At 39.9% G+C, this 16,446-nt stretch overlaps 1 protein-coding gene across 2 annotated transcripts in view; it reads right to left on the minus strand.

Annotated features, from left to right (window-relative positions):
- Positions 1-3,308: 3,308 nt before the first annotated feature.
- The window catches only part of FMNL2 (formin like 2), a 207,657-nt gene continuing 194,519 nt past the window's right edge, over positions 3,309-16,446 (minus strand). The window contains exons 23-27 of one of the 2 annotated variants that reach the window (XM_070942173.1): positions 15,487-15,588; positions 14,023-14,121; positions 11,134-11,257; positions 7,408-7,454; positions 3,309-3,900 (exon numbers count right to left, since the gene is read on the minus strand). In XM_070942173.1, the coding sequence (XP_070798274.1) occupies positions 3,862-3,900; positions 7,408-7,454; positions 11,134-11,257; positions 14,023-14,121; positions 15,487-15,588 (411 nt within the window). In that variant the 3' untranslated portion in view covers positions 3,309-3,861. The remainder of the gene's footprint in view (positions 3,901-7,407; positions 7,455-11,133; positions 11,258-14,022; positions 14,122-15,486; positions 15,589-16,446) is intronic. The other variant, XM_070942256.1, reaches the window with a different exon arrangement.

A 16,446-nucleotide genomic window follows, 5' to 3' on the forward strand; every position in this document is an offset into this window, starting at 1 on the left:
TATCTAATTTCATGTGCATGTAAATATATTAGATGAGGTGTCACCTGGTTATCTTAGCCTAATGGACAGAGAAAAGTGGCTTCTAGTTATGCTTCAGATTTAATTGGAATGCAAATGGTCCAACCTCATCTAAAAATAAGTACCGTAACTTCTGCCCTCTGCTGAGGTGATCATTTCTCAGGATTTTTAGTATTTCTTACCAGTGGAACCTGGAAAAGGTAGCCTGAGTCATCAGAACTAAAGGTTTGGATGGAATTAAAAATCACTGACCTTTTTCTCTGTCAGCAGGGAGGTTTAGCTATCTTTGGTTCAAATCATTTGCTTTGTCGATTCTCTACAAATTTAATTGTGAACAATGCTGTTCCCCCATTGAATTCCCCCATTTTGCATTTATCAACATTTACATAATTGAGAAATCTGGGCAGAGAGATGGATGCAAACCATTGCTGGTTGCAACTGATGTTTGTGTGCGTGTTATCTGGATCTAGTTTCCATCACGTTGCAAGGTTTCAGACACAATATAGGTGTAAGTTGGCTGCAGCTTCATTAAGTGAAGATACTTTGAACTTGATGGTAGATGTACTTTAGTTTTTCCTATATAGAGAACTGCTAAGTCCATCAGAAAGCAATTCTTTAATGCACAAACAAGCGGTAACAAACAAACAAGTGCTCATTTTCAACAATCCTCCAGTTCACCATTTTATAGGATTTATACTTGGAGATTATCATTGGGTATCTTACATCTCTGATCTAAATTCAAATACTCTAAAGGAAGAAATGGTACACGTTTCAGAAGTGCAGTTCTTTGTAGGGTATATTATAAGAAGTCTAACTCACTGCTTCTGCAACTATTTAAATATAGTAGGTTGGCTTACTGCTTGTCACTCCAATGAAGCTCCATTCTTGCCTGAAGAGCGCTACAGTTCATTCTACACAGATGATTCTCCTTTTATATTTTTTACTCCCATTATTATTTTTATAAATAACTCAAGGTGGTGAACATACCCAATACTTCTTCCTCCCCCTATTTTTTCCATAACAACCACCATTCTGTCTGGTGCATTGGGTTGAGAGTGACTGGCCCAAAGTCACCCAATTGGCTTTCATGTCTAAGGCCAAGACTAGAACTCACCACCTCCTGGTTTCTAGCCTGGGCAATGCACTAAGCAATCCATAACTATAGCTGTATCTATCTCAGCTCATCTTATCTGCTCTCACAGCCTACTGCATTAGGAGTACAATCTTCTTTTTCCCTTATAGGTTTTCAACTGCCAATAAGGATTTAGCAAGAGGGAAATGCTCTACTACACCTGTTGGATCATATTGTAGAAGCTGAGCCATCCATGAAAAGGCAATGTAGTTGTGTAAATAGTTTATTCAGTCATATGCCATGAACAGATCAGAAAAGTAACATGAATTGCTTTTATAAAACACCTATAATATTGCTAAGAAGCAGATCTATCTACTAGATAAAAGATCCAAGAGAACATGCCAATATTGCAGCCTATTTAGTCATATTGAAGTATTGCAGTATGCTACGAAATCTTTTGCAGCTGTTTATGGGAACTTAAATAATATTGCTGAGCTGGATTTTACCCAAATCAAAAATGTTCATCTTTCATAATGGAAAAGATGTAATAATGGCATGTTCTCTTTTGCATGTCAAATATACATTGCTGGATTCTGTCAGCATGTTGGCAGTTGTTTAAAATAAATTTTCTGTAAAGAGACAAGCAAAGGTTAATGAAACAGCTTTTGAGCCCCAGACTGTCCATTTAGTTAAATATAAAAACAAAACAAAACTATAAGTTAAGAACATTCAGATTGTATAGCACAGGTTGATGCATTTTTAAACAATATTTACAGTATTACCCGAGACTAGAGTGGGAATTAAAGAGAAGTGTAAAAACCATAAAAAAGCACCAATTTTGTAGCAAAATATCTGTACATTTAAAAACATTATATAACTACACATTATCAAAGGAATATGGGACCTTGACCAGTGGTTCACAGAAGCACAATATAAAAAAAAAAAGAAATGAATTAAGTGGTTAAATACTATACAATAAATTTTACAATTAACATAATAATGCAATGCTACCAGCAATGGGAAGAATGCAGGCAAGGTGATTCTCTTAACTTCCAGTTTTTCACTTTTGGAGGGGAAAAATCAAGGGTCCTACCTTGAAGCAATATTGATAAATAAGCTGTTAAAGTTAGCTTAAAGTTTAACATGTGAGCATCCCAATCCAAAAAGAGGATATCTAAGCATTAATCATCTGAATTTTCCAAGTGTACCTAGGAGAAGGTGTGGCAGAATCTGAAGGTGGAGTTAAAAGAGGGATCAGCCTAGAATCCGTACATGGCCACAAGTGAACTAAGTCCAACCTCTTTTGAATTCTGTTGACCCTCATCTAACTCCAAGCAGGTGCTAACTGTTAGTTAAGAATATTCCTGTGCATGGGCATGAGTAATAATAAATCAATTTAATTGGACCTGAACTTTTATGCCTGGCAATATCCTGCTGCACTGCATTACATTCAATAGTTTGTGTAACCTGAATGTTAATTGAAGGCAATCCAGTGCAGAAACATTTAAAATGGATTGGTGCAAAGCATAAATGGAAGTGAACTACGCAATTTCCTTTGTACGGAATCCCACAGCATTCCTGCAATGTTACCCTAACCTTGTTCGAAGGGCACTGCCTTTTCACCATTTTGAGAATTGAGCAGTTTGTGATCCTTATGAATTCTAATACTGATTATTGAGAAGTTAATACCTTAGTGCTAATTAATAAATAACATTGTTACTCCAGGGTTAGGGTTAAGGTTATGCTTGCCACTACTTAAAAAACACAACAACTGTGTTTGCAGTGTGCCCATCCTCTTAAGCTATATCACCTCGTTTTATTTATCTTTACCAACAACTGTGTGTACTAGGCAGAAGTTGAAAACAGGCAAGTGTGTTAATCTAAATTCCATATTATTCCCACATTGTATTTACAGAAGAAATCCCTCTAGCTAAACCAATTAGCTTTAAATCTTTGTCAACTGTATTCACATCTCCCTTAACATTGGCTTTATGGATATTTCCCCCCAGCCTTAAAGTGAACTAAATGTTCTTAAAAGGGTCCGAGTTATTTTAATATCTTTTGCTCCTTTATATATGATAAAGTCCTTCTCCATGCATACATGTACACATATGTGTGTGCATATATACACCTACATGTATATAAACACACACATACACATCTATATAATGCTAGTAAGTGCAGCTGAAGTTCAAAGTTAACTCTTCAAAGTGTTCAGGAATGTACTGAAAATATTAAAAAAATCTACAGCAGCTCTTATCAGAATATTCCCTATTTACAACCTGTTATGAAATCAAAAAAGTCCACTGAAGGCTATTTACTAAACTGTATGTAACAATAACAAAAAAAATACATTATGTATTTTACATTTTGGTTAAGAACACTGAAGAAATTTTATTGGTGTAAAAAGTTACCCAATCAAAAAAGAGTCCTATTGCTTTCAATAATTTGAGTAGGTCCTTGAAATTTAGGCACTTGGTAGCTACAGTTGTATGGCCAGCCCATTTTTTTTTTTTGCTTTAAATTTTTTATTTTTCATTCCTATGCATTTTCAGTCCTTACTGAGCCCTTCAGAAGACTAGTTAAAGGAATTCCGAACAAGGCCATAATTAAAATGGCAACATAAACAGAGTCCGCATGGTGAGGAAGCAATCAAGGGCACTTTCTACTGGTTTACAGGCACAGTTCCGCCCATCTGGCTCACATAGCCAGTTCAGCACCATTGACAGCACGTAGGTTCTGATCATCAACACGCCGCCGGACGCTTCTCCTCACCGCATCGGCTCGTCGGTAGGGTTGGTTTCTAAGATCTGTGGGGAAAACAGTGGAAGAGTCAGAAGCTGGCCACCCCCTGCTTTTGGATCCAGAAAGAGAGGGTCCTGCTGGCAGCCCATCAAAGCAGCTTGAAGCCAAGGAGAAAAGGGACCACTTAGATTCACAGAGAACTGAGCAAAGAGTATAGAGGGGCCTATCTTCACCCACTGCTTTAAAAAGGCAAGAATTTATCTTTCTTTCTTTCTTTTTCTTTCTTTCTTTCTTTCTTTCTTTCTTTCTTTCTCTTCCTCCCTTCCATCCTTCCTTCCTTCTTGCAAGCCTATGATGGGGACAGAAGCTTCTGATCCCTTGATGGCAGCTCCACTTTGCTATTTATGAAGCAGCTGTGAGAGCCGTTTCTCCTTCCGTCCTTGCCTCTCCTTCCTGAATATCTCCACAGGTTGAAGGCTTTCATCAGCTCTTTCCTGGCAGAGTAAATCACTCGCTGGAAGAAAGGTCTTTCATCACAGGCTCAGCCATGGGATGACAACCCGAATCTTCACTAATGATCTCCCTCAGGAAGAAGGAAGAAAAGGGCGGCTGTTCCCACAATCCCAGAAGGGAGAGGAGAAAGGAAAGATACTAGTGGGGACAGCTCAGTGTTAACCTCTCCTGAAATCTGGGATTCTGCTGATTTCTTCAAAAGTTCCTTTTCCCCCTCCCATTTTCTATTTCTCAAGGGAGGGCGTCTCCCATGCTGTTCAGTCTAAAGCTATATAGATATACCACAGCAGAAACAAAAGTGACAAGCAGGCACTACTCTTTCACTTTCTCTCTTTCTACACCTTATCCCAAAGATCCTTTCGTCCGTATGTTCTATCTTCCCAAGATACTTCAAATTTCCCAGCTAAATTGGCTCTGCCATTTCCAATTCTACCAGGTGAGCTGACAAAAGAAGCAAAGAAATAAAAAATAAAAATCAGGCCCTTGTTGTTTCCTGATTATTAAGAGCAAAACAGATAATCTAGCAGTTGGTAAAAGTGATGGTTTGCCATTTTTATTTCCTTCCTGTGCCCTAAGGGATCCAGTAGTGAACCCTCTGCTGAAAAAGGACATTCTGTGGAATTCAAGTGACTTGCTAATACATCTTTTCTCAGCTTAAGGAAGAGGAGTGGGAATTCAGTAGAGGGCCCTCAGGATGTTCCAGGTTTTATGGTAAACCTGGGACATCCAGTTCATGCTTCTTCAGAGCTACAGAAGTGATTGGAAACATTGAGTTTTAGGTGGGTGAAGAAAATGACAGATAGATTCCTAGTGACTTCATGGATGTCACTTGGCAGTTTTAGAGGTATCTTACAACCTGCCACTGCCTTCTCACAGAATGTCTTCTGACCTCTCAGTCTAGCCTACAACCCTGTTCTTTCTGATGGTCTCTGAGCTAAGAACAAACCAATCCAGGCCCCGCTTAATTTCTGGTGTCTGGAAGAGCCTTGCTAGTACAGTGGTCTAAGGCACCCTGTTATTAAGCTGGTTATTAAGACCAGCTGCCTGCAATTACGGCAGGTTCGAATCTCGCCAAGGCTCAAGGTTGACTCAGCCTTCCATCCTTTCTAAGGTAGGTAAATTGAGGACCCAGTTGTGGGGGCAATAAGCTGACTTTGTATAAATATACAAAAGGATGAAGGCTATTGCTGAGCACATTGTAAGCCGCCCTGAGTCTCCGGAGAAGGGCGGCATATAAATCAAATTTAATATATAGATAGAAAGATAGATAGATAGATAGAAAGATAGATAGATAGATAGACAGATAGATAGATAGATAGATAGATAGATAGATAGATAGATAGATAGATAGATTGCGATATCATCTTAAGAGCCACCTCACAGGTAGAACTGGTCCTGTTCTTAACAAAATGCATGGGTAGGGCTGACTGGAGCTTTCTTGCTACTACAGCACTGCCTGAATCAGGGGCTCACCATCCTGACCGAATATGATTAGTAACCCCAAAACCAAGGTCTTCTCAGACCGTTCACAACTGAAGCAAACCAAGCAGGTAGTAAACAATGGGGCACATCCCTCAACTTTTATCTTCCATCAACAACATCTTAGATTTCCTAAGAATTTTTTTCTATACACATAAGAATTGCTTGCATATATAAAAGCCTATTCCCTGGTATCTGCTCTGCTGGATTCTTACATCCAAGATGGAGGAGAGGCATGCATTTCGGGACATTTTGAGGGGGGAAAAAACATTGTTTCCTACAGAAAGTTGACATTGGTCTTTTTTTTTATTTGGCTCCCTTTCCTATGCTTCACCTTTAGAAATCTGCTTTCATATATTTTGCTCAGCTCTTGAGAGCCCCCAACCTACAAACTGAAACAGCAAGAATGTCATAATGCCTCAGTCTTGGACAAGGGGATTTAGAAGGAGCGGCCAAATTCTATGGAAGAGGCATTCAACTGGTGACAATCACAAAGTCTTCCCAAAGTTCAAGATAAATGGTTTATTGCCAGGAAGCAGGTCCAGCCCATTTTACTTGCTGGCCCAAGTAGAGGAGGATCACAAATCAATGATAATTGATCACAAATCAATGTCTGCAGGTGAATCTCTGTCCCTAAAACATTTCACACTTTTCTTTATTGCACAATAGCATTCTCTCTGCCCCTGGTGGTCGTGCATGTTAAAAACAGCCACAACCTGATCTGCAAATATTTTAAAGGGGCATGTGCTTTTTTCCCCACTTAATGCTCATCCCAGAAAAGATTTCATGAGTTCAACCTCTATACACTGGGATCCCCTTGGCGAGGGGTGGGCATTTGAGGGATGCAGTTTCCTGCTCCCCCTTGTGCGGATCCCAATACCTTCTTGAGTTCCCAAACATCCATAGAACTTCAGATCAGATTATGGGAGGGAGAGGGAGTTTACTTTGGAGATATTTAAGCCTTTAACATGCTCTTGAAAAGTCCTTCACTCACTCTGGTGTCATCGAGTCACAACTATCCCCATGGAGGTCCCAAAAGTGCTTTTTCAAGAGGCAACCGGACTTTCTCGTTTTTCTTTGAAGACGTTTCGCTTCTCATCCAAGAAGCTTCATCAGCTCTGAAGAAGCATTTTGCCCATGGAGCATTTTGTAAAGAGTTCTGCTATAAAAAAAGGGGCCCACCTCTATAAGAGCAACTCAGCTGCTGGGATCTGGGAGAAAGTTGGCTGTCTTCCTTTATGGCCCTCTTCCCTCCCACTGCCCCTAATATAGGTCAAGATATAAAGCACAGGCAAAGCACCTCTCTTTTTGAAAGCAAGGCAGAAAGGCGAGAGAGAGCACTGATCATTGATCAGGGCTACAAGTGAAGAAACCCCACATATGACACAGACAAATGGTAGAAGAGCTAAATGGCCCAGCAATGCTCCTAGGCTTTAACTGGAGACAGCTCCTTCCTGTTCCTAGGATCTATCGTGCAGCAATTTTGTGTGGCATTCAGAGAGAGGAGGAAGCTAAATAAAAAGTGATGCTTGCCAGCTCTGTGTATCCTCCACCACCGGTGTGCTAGAAGAAATCCTTACCCTCGAGTGAACATTTGGAAATTTAGTGATATTATTCTTCTTTAAGGCTAAACAAGAAGGGGAAAAAAAACACAGAATGAAGGTTAAGTTTAAAATGGGATGGAACATGAAGAGCAACTCAATTCAGTGCCCCAAAGCAAAGCAAAACAAAACCAAAAACCACACCCTACTTTAAAGGTCCAGCATGTTAGCAAAAAAAAAAGAAAAGAAAAGAAAAGAAAAGCAAGAATGAGTGAAGCCAAAAAAGTAAAGAAGATTAAACAGAGGAAAAAACAGGCCACCCTAACCATTAGCCAATTAAACTCCAAGCTGCTTTGAACATTGGCTCCAGAACGACCAGGCAACATTTTCATTGGAAAGAGCAAGCAGGATTTGGACTGATAATATCACTTTCTTTTATACCTTCTGTCTTTATATTAAGGGCAACAACATTAACAGATTCATTCAACCTCCACTTTATAACAGTTTACATCAAAAGATTTCAATGCATCCAGTTCCATGGCAATCAGCTTGGGATATTTGTTATCCAGAGACAATTTGAGGCAGCAGAAAGTTAGCAGACTTTCTCCTAACAGAAACATTTAACCTTCATGTAGATCTTCTCACTTCTTAGCTCAAATCTCAAGGCCGCTTGTGATTGGGGGAATAACCTGGTTCCAGATTTTTATTTTAAATTTTGATTTTAAATCTCCCCAATTATCAAATCCCAAACAGCTACTTTGTTTTCTTAAAGGTGGTATTCATAGGAGGTTCTCAATTACGTTGGCATGGAACTGAACCTAGCAGAGCTATGGATCTGACAGGATAAAAATGGAGGGAGGGAAAAGATTTTGACATGCAAACACCAACATGCAAGCAGTGAATAGAATGACAAATATGAAAAAATGCTTTTGCAGATGACAAACCAAGCCCCCCCCTCCCAAAATTTAACTTTTCTTTAGAGGTGCACAGCATTTGTCTCCAAAGGGGGCTACAGTGATTCTGATCCAGTGTGGGCACGTTGCGGTAACTAACTTCTTGAGCTCCCAAGAAAGCCATCAAGAGCCTGGATAGCTCAACAGACTAAAAGCCTGTTATTAACATTCAGCTGTCTGCAATTATTGCATGTTCGAATCTCCCCAGGCTCAAGGTTGACTCAGCCTTCCATCCTTTCTAAAGTAGGTAAATTGAGGACCCAGTTGTGGGGGCAATAAGCTGACTTTATATAAATATACAAAAGTATGAAGGCTATTGCTTAACGCATTGTAAGCCGCCCTGAGTCTCCGGAGAAGGGCGGCATATAAATCTAATTAAAAAAAAAAAAATTAGGAAAATACTGAGAAACAGGTACCCCATGAACAAGCCCTCAACTTCCTATTTTCCTGGCCCTTAGAGCAGGTGCCATGTGAGCTCCAGAAAAGATACAGATACATTGAGGGAACTCCTACTAGATCTGAAGTACCTCTGCCCACTTCAGATCCAAATACTGCACACTTCTACCTTCTCATACAAACATAGCTTATTTCCAGATAAAGGCTTACTACCAAGACTTACGCAACAGTGATTAATCTGCTAAAATCAAAAAGAACCCAAAGTAGAATAGCATACAAAAAAACAAATGGAATTGTCTGTCATGATTATCGCTACACCCTTCAACAGGTGCCTATAAATTGAGTGGAGTGGCTGGAAGCACAGCTGTTGCTGGTCTTAGTGACATTCACTGATTTCCCATATTGGATGCCCTATGGCAGTTATAACTAGACAAGGAGTGTCCAACCTTGGCAACTTTAAGACTTGTAGACTTCAACTCCCAGAATTCCCCAACCAGCCATGCTGGGGAATTCTGGGAGCTGAAGTCCACAAGTCTTAAAGTTGCCAACATTGGATACCCCTGATCTAGACCCCTGAAAATGGATGGGGTGGAACAAGCTTTCACATGGTGGGTGGAAGGGAGCAAACCATTACTGGCAGACAGGAACGTGCAAGGAGATGATGGTCAAGGAGAGGATCATGTAAAACGTGATTCCACAGGGACGCCAGACGTCACAAAACCCCATTCAGCACCCCCATTGCCGTAAAGTGGAGAAATGTCAAAAACCTACAGCAACCTTTTATTTTTTTAAGAGGATCAGCTGTGAAAGAGGAATAGTTTAGTAATGGAATTCCTCTGTGAGAACAGGTTCGCAGAAAAACCGAGAGCCACGCTTGGCCGTTCGGGCAGTAAAGGGCACCGTCTTCAGCACTGCATGAAAATAACAGCCAGACAAGACAGAAGACAGTAAGAAGCAAAGATCTCTTGCATTAGTATATAGTTAGTGTTTTATTAAAGGCACCCTGCAGCAGATCATCTCTCGATTAACCACAATAAGGGTTGTGTGGCTGGGTTACTGTCAGAATGCCTTTCCACTTTGGTGGCAGCCCCGGGGTTGTTATATACTGCTTCACAACTCAGCACAACTTCCCTTTGCAGGTTGATGTTCCCTCTACCTGCTCCCCATAAATTGGGCTGAAGGAAGGGAATTCCCAAGGCACTTTCACATGTAAAGCCAGTCTGACTTTAAAGACCGACTGGGAAGTTCTTGCCATTCCAGTGAACTTTTGGCAGAACAGGGGTTAGCCTCTGTATGCCTAGCCGTGTTTACTTATTATTGTGTGGCTACAGTAATAATAAATATTTCTTGGGCTTTTCTTTACTCATAAGTGTAGTGTAGTGCCATATACAACATTCAGAAAAAGTGGCTGGATTACTGCCAATGTAAAAAAGAAAAAAAAAAGAAAAGGTAAGCTTAAGATATCAAAAGCTTTATCCATTCTGCTAGGACAGTAAAAAGCAGGCAAATCGAACTTCAGCAAGTAATGGGTCTGTTTCAGGAACCTTATGTTGTCTGTCCAAGCTGTCTTTCTCTTATCTATTACAAATTAGATCCAGCCATTGTATCCCTATTGCGTTCAGTTATGAACTGCATATAAGAGGATGCGTAAAGTTTGTTGTAAGAAGAATATGCAATTCCAAAGTTTCGTGCAATTCAGCATTTCGCATGAAACCATGCCCTCCATTACTCCTTTGCAGATAGTTCTCACCAACTATCACGTTTAAAAATTGTTCAAAGTTAAGGTGGTGTTTTTAAAAAAGTCGTGTGACCAATCCTTACATTTGTAGTCCGGTGATTGCCATGTCTGTGCTTTGCAATTGGCTTGTGACAAGCAGAGTTAACAGACAAGAGAGGGCGGGAGTAAAATCGTAAATCATGGTCACGTGATGTTTCCCTTAGCAATAAAGTTGCCAGCCCTAATTGTGGTTGTTAAGTGAGAACTACCTGTAATGTTGTGACTATTAATGTTAGTAGCATTTTTACAGTAATGTGACCTTTTTAAGGACAAAGTTAAAACACTAATAGAGTTGCAAACAAATGAAACCAATTCCAAGATTTCTCTAGCATGCCTCTGGTGAACTAAAACATAAGGAAGACTGTCCGATCTATGGTTTTAGTTATGACAATGTGAATAAATACACAATGATGTATCAGTGAGACTGCTGCCACTAAACAGGCCTAAAAGCCTGAGATTTGCCTAACTTAAATTAATGGTGCATCAATTAATGTTTCTACTTGTTACTGTTTACAAAGCCCTAAACAAGCAATTAAAAGAGAACATTAGGTGTGTGTGTGTGTGTGTGTGTGTGTGTGTGTGTGTGTGTGTGTGTGTGTGTGTTGAAACAGGCTCCAGTATGGAGGGTGGGGGCTTTACCTGTGATGATATCTTCAATAGCGCCATCTTTTCCTTCATAAACATGTCTGTTATCCTTGACTTGTCGTCGTCTTAGCTCTGCAATTAGTTCTTGTTGCTGTCGCTTAGTTTTATGAGATGGAGACTGAAAGAGAGTAGCACAGGGTTGCAAAGTCGAGTAACAATCAGCACTCCTTCTCTACTAATAGAAACAATATCGGATTGGAAGGCAATACAGATAGTCCTTGACTTATGGCTACAACAATGGAGCACAAAATTTCCGTTGCTAAGACAAGTGAAATTTGCCCCATTTTATGACCTTTCTTGCCACAGTTAATTGAATCACTGCAGTTGTTAAGTTAAATAACACGGTTATGTGAAACCTGGCTTCCCCATTGACTTTGCTGGTCAGAAGGTCGCAAAAGGTGATTGCATTATCCCGGGACACTGCAACCATCATAAATTCATGCCAGTTGCCAAGCGTCCGAATTCTGATCATGTGACTGGAGGGATGCTGCCAACAGTTGTACGTATAAAGAATGGTCATAAGTCACTTTTTTCAGTGCCGTTGTAACTTTGAATGGTCACTAAATGAACTGTTGCAAATTGAGGACTATTGGAAGCTGTTCTAGTTCTACACCATAGTAGCTCATCTGGATGAGCATGATCTACTTCAGTGATAAGCTACTTGATATCTTCCTGATACTTCAGATTTAAATTTGCCCCAACCAACAAAATGACAAAGTGTTGATCGGCACTGAATGGCCATGGGATTGCTACCCAAAGTTTTTCCTAAGCTCAAAAAAGGCAGATACTGAATCTTGAATACTCTGCATGCAAAGCATGTATTCCCCCCAATTGTGATTTTTTAGAATCTTCAGCCTGATCTGTAACTTAATAGTCTTCTTTAGTAAACTCTTACAAAATATTTCCTAACCCTGCCACCTAATTTCTAGATTACTTGGAAGCAAACAAAACTAACAAAAGTATGAGTTGATCCTGCAAAATAAAATATCATTGTTCAAAAATGTCATAAAGCCAATTATTTCAAAAGGGCAAAAAGTGGGGGGGGGGAGATTTCGGGTCATTTTATTATCAGTGCCTGCATGCCCGCACGCATGCACGCACATACACACACACATGCTATAATTATATAGTTCATAATATTTTTTTAATCCCATAAACAAACAGGAAAGCAATCTTGCCACATTTGCAAATGCTTTATGCCTTAAAATGGTTTTTCTCTAGAGATAACTTTGGAATATACTACATACTGTACAGAGATCACTCTATACAAGCGCTATAGAGATAAATCATATTTATACACCACTCTAAAGAGAAAATTAAAAAGAAGGAAATGAGAACACCAGAACACATCCTCTCAAACAGTCAACATCTAACTAAACAAGAGTTAATTCCAGGCAAACAATCAAGCAGAAAACAATACTCTAATTAAGCAGGAAATCCGCCCTGCTACTAAAACTGGCAGAGAAAGCTATAGCATAGAAACCGGGAGCAAACCCCAAGCTCACTTGCACTGATGATGTTACCTTATTGGGTAATGAAATGTCTGCATGCAAACAATCAGGCTCAGAGTACATGAAGGCCTCTAAATAATTGTTAACTTGGTGCGTTTGATATTAGATATGGGAAGCAGTGTATTTGTGGTCCAGGTGATCTAGCCTGATCTGCAGGACTTGCAAATATACATTATAATCAATTTTGAGGGAGAGAATTCTGAAAATTCCTTGTCTTCATTAACATTTAAAGATGTTTAAAATTTATCTTTTTCTTGGGAGCTTCCTCCAGGGGTGGATTCTACTTACCTTTACTACCGGTCCGCAATGAGGCCATGTGCGCGCGTGAGCGAAGCAAGCACGCGTGTGCACTCTTCTGCGCATGTGCAAAAGCATTCTGATGACGTCGGGGTCGGTGGGCGGAGCCTCCCACCGGTTTTACTACCAGTTCTATAGAACCGGTGCGAACCAGGGGCAACCCACCACTGGTTTCCTCCATACATGACTAACTGCACATTTACATCTGTACACTAAATGACATTGTTTAAAAATTCCAAAAGCCAATTATTTTGGGATAAACATTGATGGACTAGAGATCACTGCACTCATGACTTGAGGTCTGAAACACCTTTTTAAGATTTAGGAGTAATCAGAATAGGATAGGAATGTGAAACTCTTGTAATTTCCATAAAAGCTTCTTGAATGTTGTTTACAGTATTTTGGGAGGAGTGGGGCAGGGGACTTTCGGTACAGAATAACCCCAACTTCCCAAAATTCTGACTTACCATGAACAAGCCTTATAGCACATATAAATTAAATCACAGCTGTTTGGTATTATTTGCCAATAAGAACAGCTAACCAGGCGGCAAAAGCTTTTCCCACCGACATAGAAACTGGGATCTCTGGTTTCTTTCAAACAAGCTCAAAATTGAAAGTTAAGAACGAACCATGGCTTTAGACCCAAGAACAGACATCAGAGCTCCTTATTTGTACATCATAACAAACCATAGGCAGGTCTTCTATTTTTAGAATATTTTTAGTAGTAATAATAAGCTTCTAAATAATAAAATGCTTCTACTAGTGAGAACAACTTAGCAGGAGCAATAAATAAGGCACATCTAAGATTATTACAGACCTTGGGAATTCTGGTTTACTGTAATGTGCAAATGTTCTCAGGCATTATGACTTTAACAATTTAATAATAATAATAACAGTAACAGAGTTAGAAGGACCGTGGAGGTCATCTAGTCCAACCCCCTGCTCACACAGGAGACTTGTACTAGGGATTCGAACCGCCAACCTTTCTGATCGACAAGCTCAGTGTCTTAGCCACTGAGCCACCTAGTCAGGCTTTCATCAACAATTGTCAAATGCTTGCTTGTTTGTTTGTTACCTTTTGGTCTTGTTGTTCTAGCAATGCTTCCTGCTCCAGCAGTTTTTCCATTAATGCCTGTTCTTGCTTTTTTCTCAGTTCGTTCTCCTCTTCTGCTTGCTGTTAAGAAAAACAAATGTACACTGGTGCAAAAGCTACTGAAATTTCAAATATACAAGGGACTGATTCATTCAGCAAAAGACATATCTATTAGTACAAATTTAATTCAGACATGCTGCCTATCCAATGAGACAGAACCCAATCCATAGCATTATCTATAAACTCTTTTAAAGACTTATTTGCTGAATGCAGAGGAAAGTACATGTCATAGGGATGACAGAGGTTCTTCATTTGGTTCTTCCTCCTTTATAGACAAGGATCCCTGATTACTCAGGTTCTTCACTGGTTCCATCTTCATATGTTCAAATTGGCAGCTCCTTTCAACTTCCCAAAACAGAAAGGCTGCACATTTGCACATAATGATTATTATCATAATGAGCCATGGTGGCGCAGTGGTTAGGGTGCAGTACTGCAGGCTACTTCTGCTGATCTCCAGCTGCCAGCAATTTGGCAGATTTAATCTCACCAGGCTCAAGGTTGACTCAGCCTTCCATTCTTCCAAGCTCGGTAAAATGAGAATCCAGATTGTTGGGGGCAATATGCTGACTCTGTAAACTGCTTAGAGAGGGCTGTAAAGCACTATGAAGAGGTATATAAGTCTAAGTGCTATAAGGGAGTATATATTAAGGTAGACCACACATAGTGAAGACAAAAGGAGAAGCATGTATGCTACAATTCTACAGACGTTCTCCCCAACCAAGACCCAAATCGGGGAAATCAATAGTTTGAAGATGACTACTGAATCATCCACAAATGAATAAAAGAAGGATCATACTGGGTCTTACTGCTTCCATATGACTGCTGCTAACTATCTCGGCTAAGCAAATGCTTCTGAAGAACTGGAAGCTAAAAGACAGGTCAAATGAAAGAGCACTAAACTCATTACTAGATTCACTGTAACTGGTACAACAGTTTTGAGAATTCATAGAATTGCCATAGTTCCCTTAGACTAGGACTGTCAAACTTCTGGCCCATGGGCCAGATACATCACACACTGGCCATGCCCACCCCGTTTACGTCACGTGACACCGCCGTGACAACGTGAGTTTAACACCCTTGCCTTAAGACTATTTGATTAAAAGTCCCATTAACTCTTAGACAATTGGAAATTGTGGGATAGGTGTTCAAAAACTTATCAAAGGGCTTCTAGACCAGAGCTGTATTTCTTTCAAACTCCCTATGGAATATATTCCTTATTGAAGGAATATAGAAGCCAAGTTTTCTCATTTCTGTTTTAGTCATTGTGTTTTCAAAATATGCCCCCTCTCCCTTTTTTGAGCCTGCTTTGCACAAAGAAATTTCAGAACCAGAAGCTGAGGATGTATTCAGATTATAATGTGATCAGGGCTGGTGGCTTTGGTTTACCTTGTAAGCTTTCACAAATCGTACGAAGACCGGGAAGAAGACTGATGGAGGAGTTGTCTTGGGATTTTCTCCAAAATATTTCACAGCATCATCAAAGGCATCCTGTAAGAGAGACGCTTTTAGTTTCTTTCCCCACTGAAGCAACTATTTTTGTCTTTTGCACTAAAATTACAAAGAGCCAAGGCTTAACTGATAACCAATTCATTAGGGCATACATATCTCATTTTGTTACAACAAAATACAGCTTCATACAATGCAATAAATACTGACAGGAGAAAAAAGACATAAATATTTTTACACATTTCTAATAGAGAATTGTATCCTTCCAGGTAGCATATATAACCTTTCACAAAATCTCTCTATCCTTTGAGATATTCCCTCTGCTATCACTACCAAATAAGAGCCTTCCTGTGAAGTTACAGCCTGCTTCAGGAAATAGCAATTCTCCTTTGGAAGTTTTTAAACCAGGGCTTAACAATTATCCATCAGGGATGTTGTAATGGAGCAGAGAATTGGATTAGATTTACAAAGGGCCTTCCAACTCTATGAATCTACTTGTTACAGTTGGCTGCTTTTTCTATTATTACTTGATCTCCATGCCTTGGAGAATCATTGTAGCATGATGTGACTTTCATCAAGAGATGCATTTTCAATTGGCATACATTACTATTGCTTACATGTAGGATTTCAATCTACATCGATATGAAGTATCCCAGGTATTGCTACCTTATTTTCCTCTAGGATAGAGTTCCCCAATCTTTTCAGCTTTGTGGACCAGTCCTGGGGGTGGGGGTGGGGAATGGTTCCACGTGTACAGCTCCATTTGTGTGAGAGGATATGCACGCTCACCCACCACTTCCGCAGCCCGGTTCCGAAAGATTCAAGGCCCAATAGTGGGCTGCAGCCCAGCAGTTGGGGACCCCTGATCTAGGAGTTGCCACATTTCAAATACTCCCCTTT

The sequence above is a fragment of the Pituophis catenifer genome, unplaced genomic scaffold (genome assembly GCF_029215685.1).
Source record: "Pituophis catenifer annectens isolate HBS135680 unplaced genomic scaffold, rPitCat1.0.hap2 SCAF_1, whole genome shotgun sequence".
NCBI classification, from domain to species: domain Eukaryota; kingdom Metazoa; phylum Chordata; class Lepidosauria; order Squamata; family Colubridae; genus Pituophis; species Pituophis catenifer.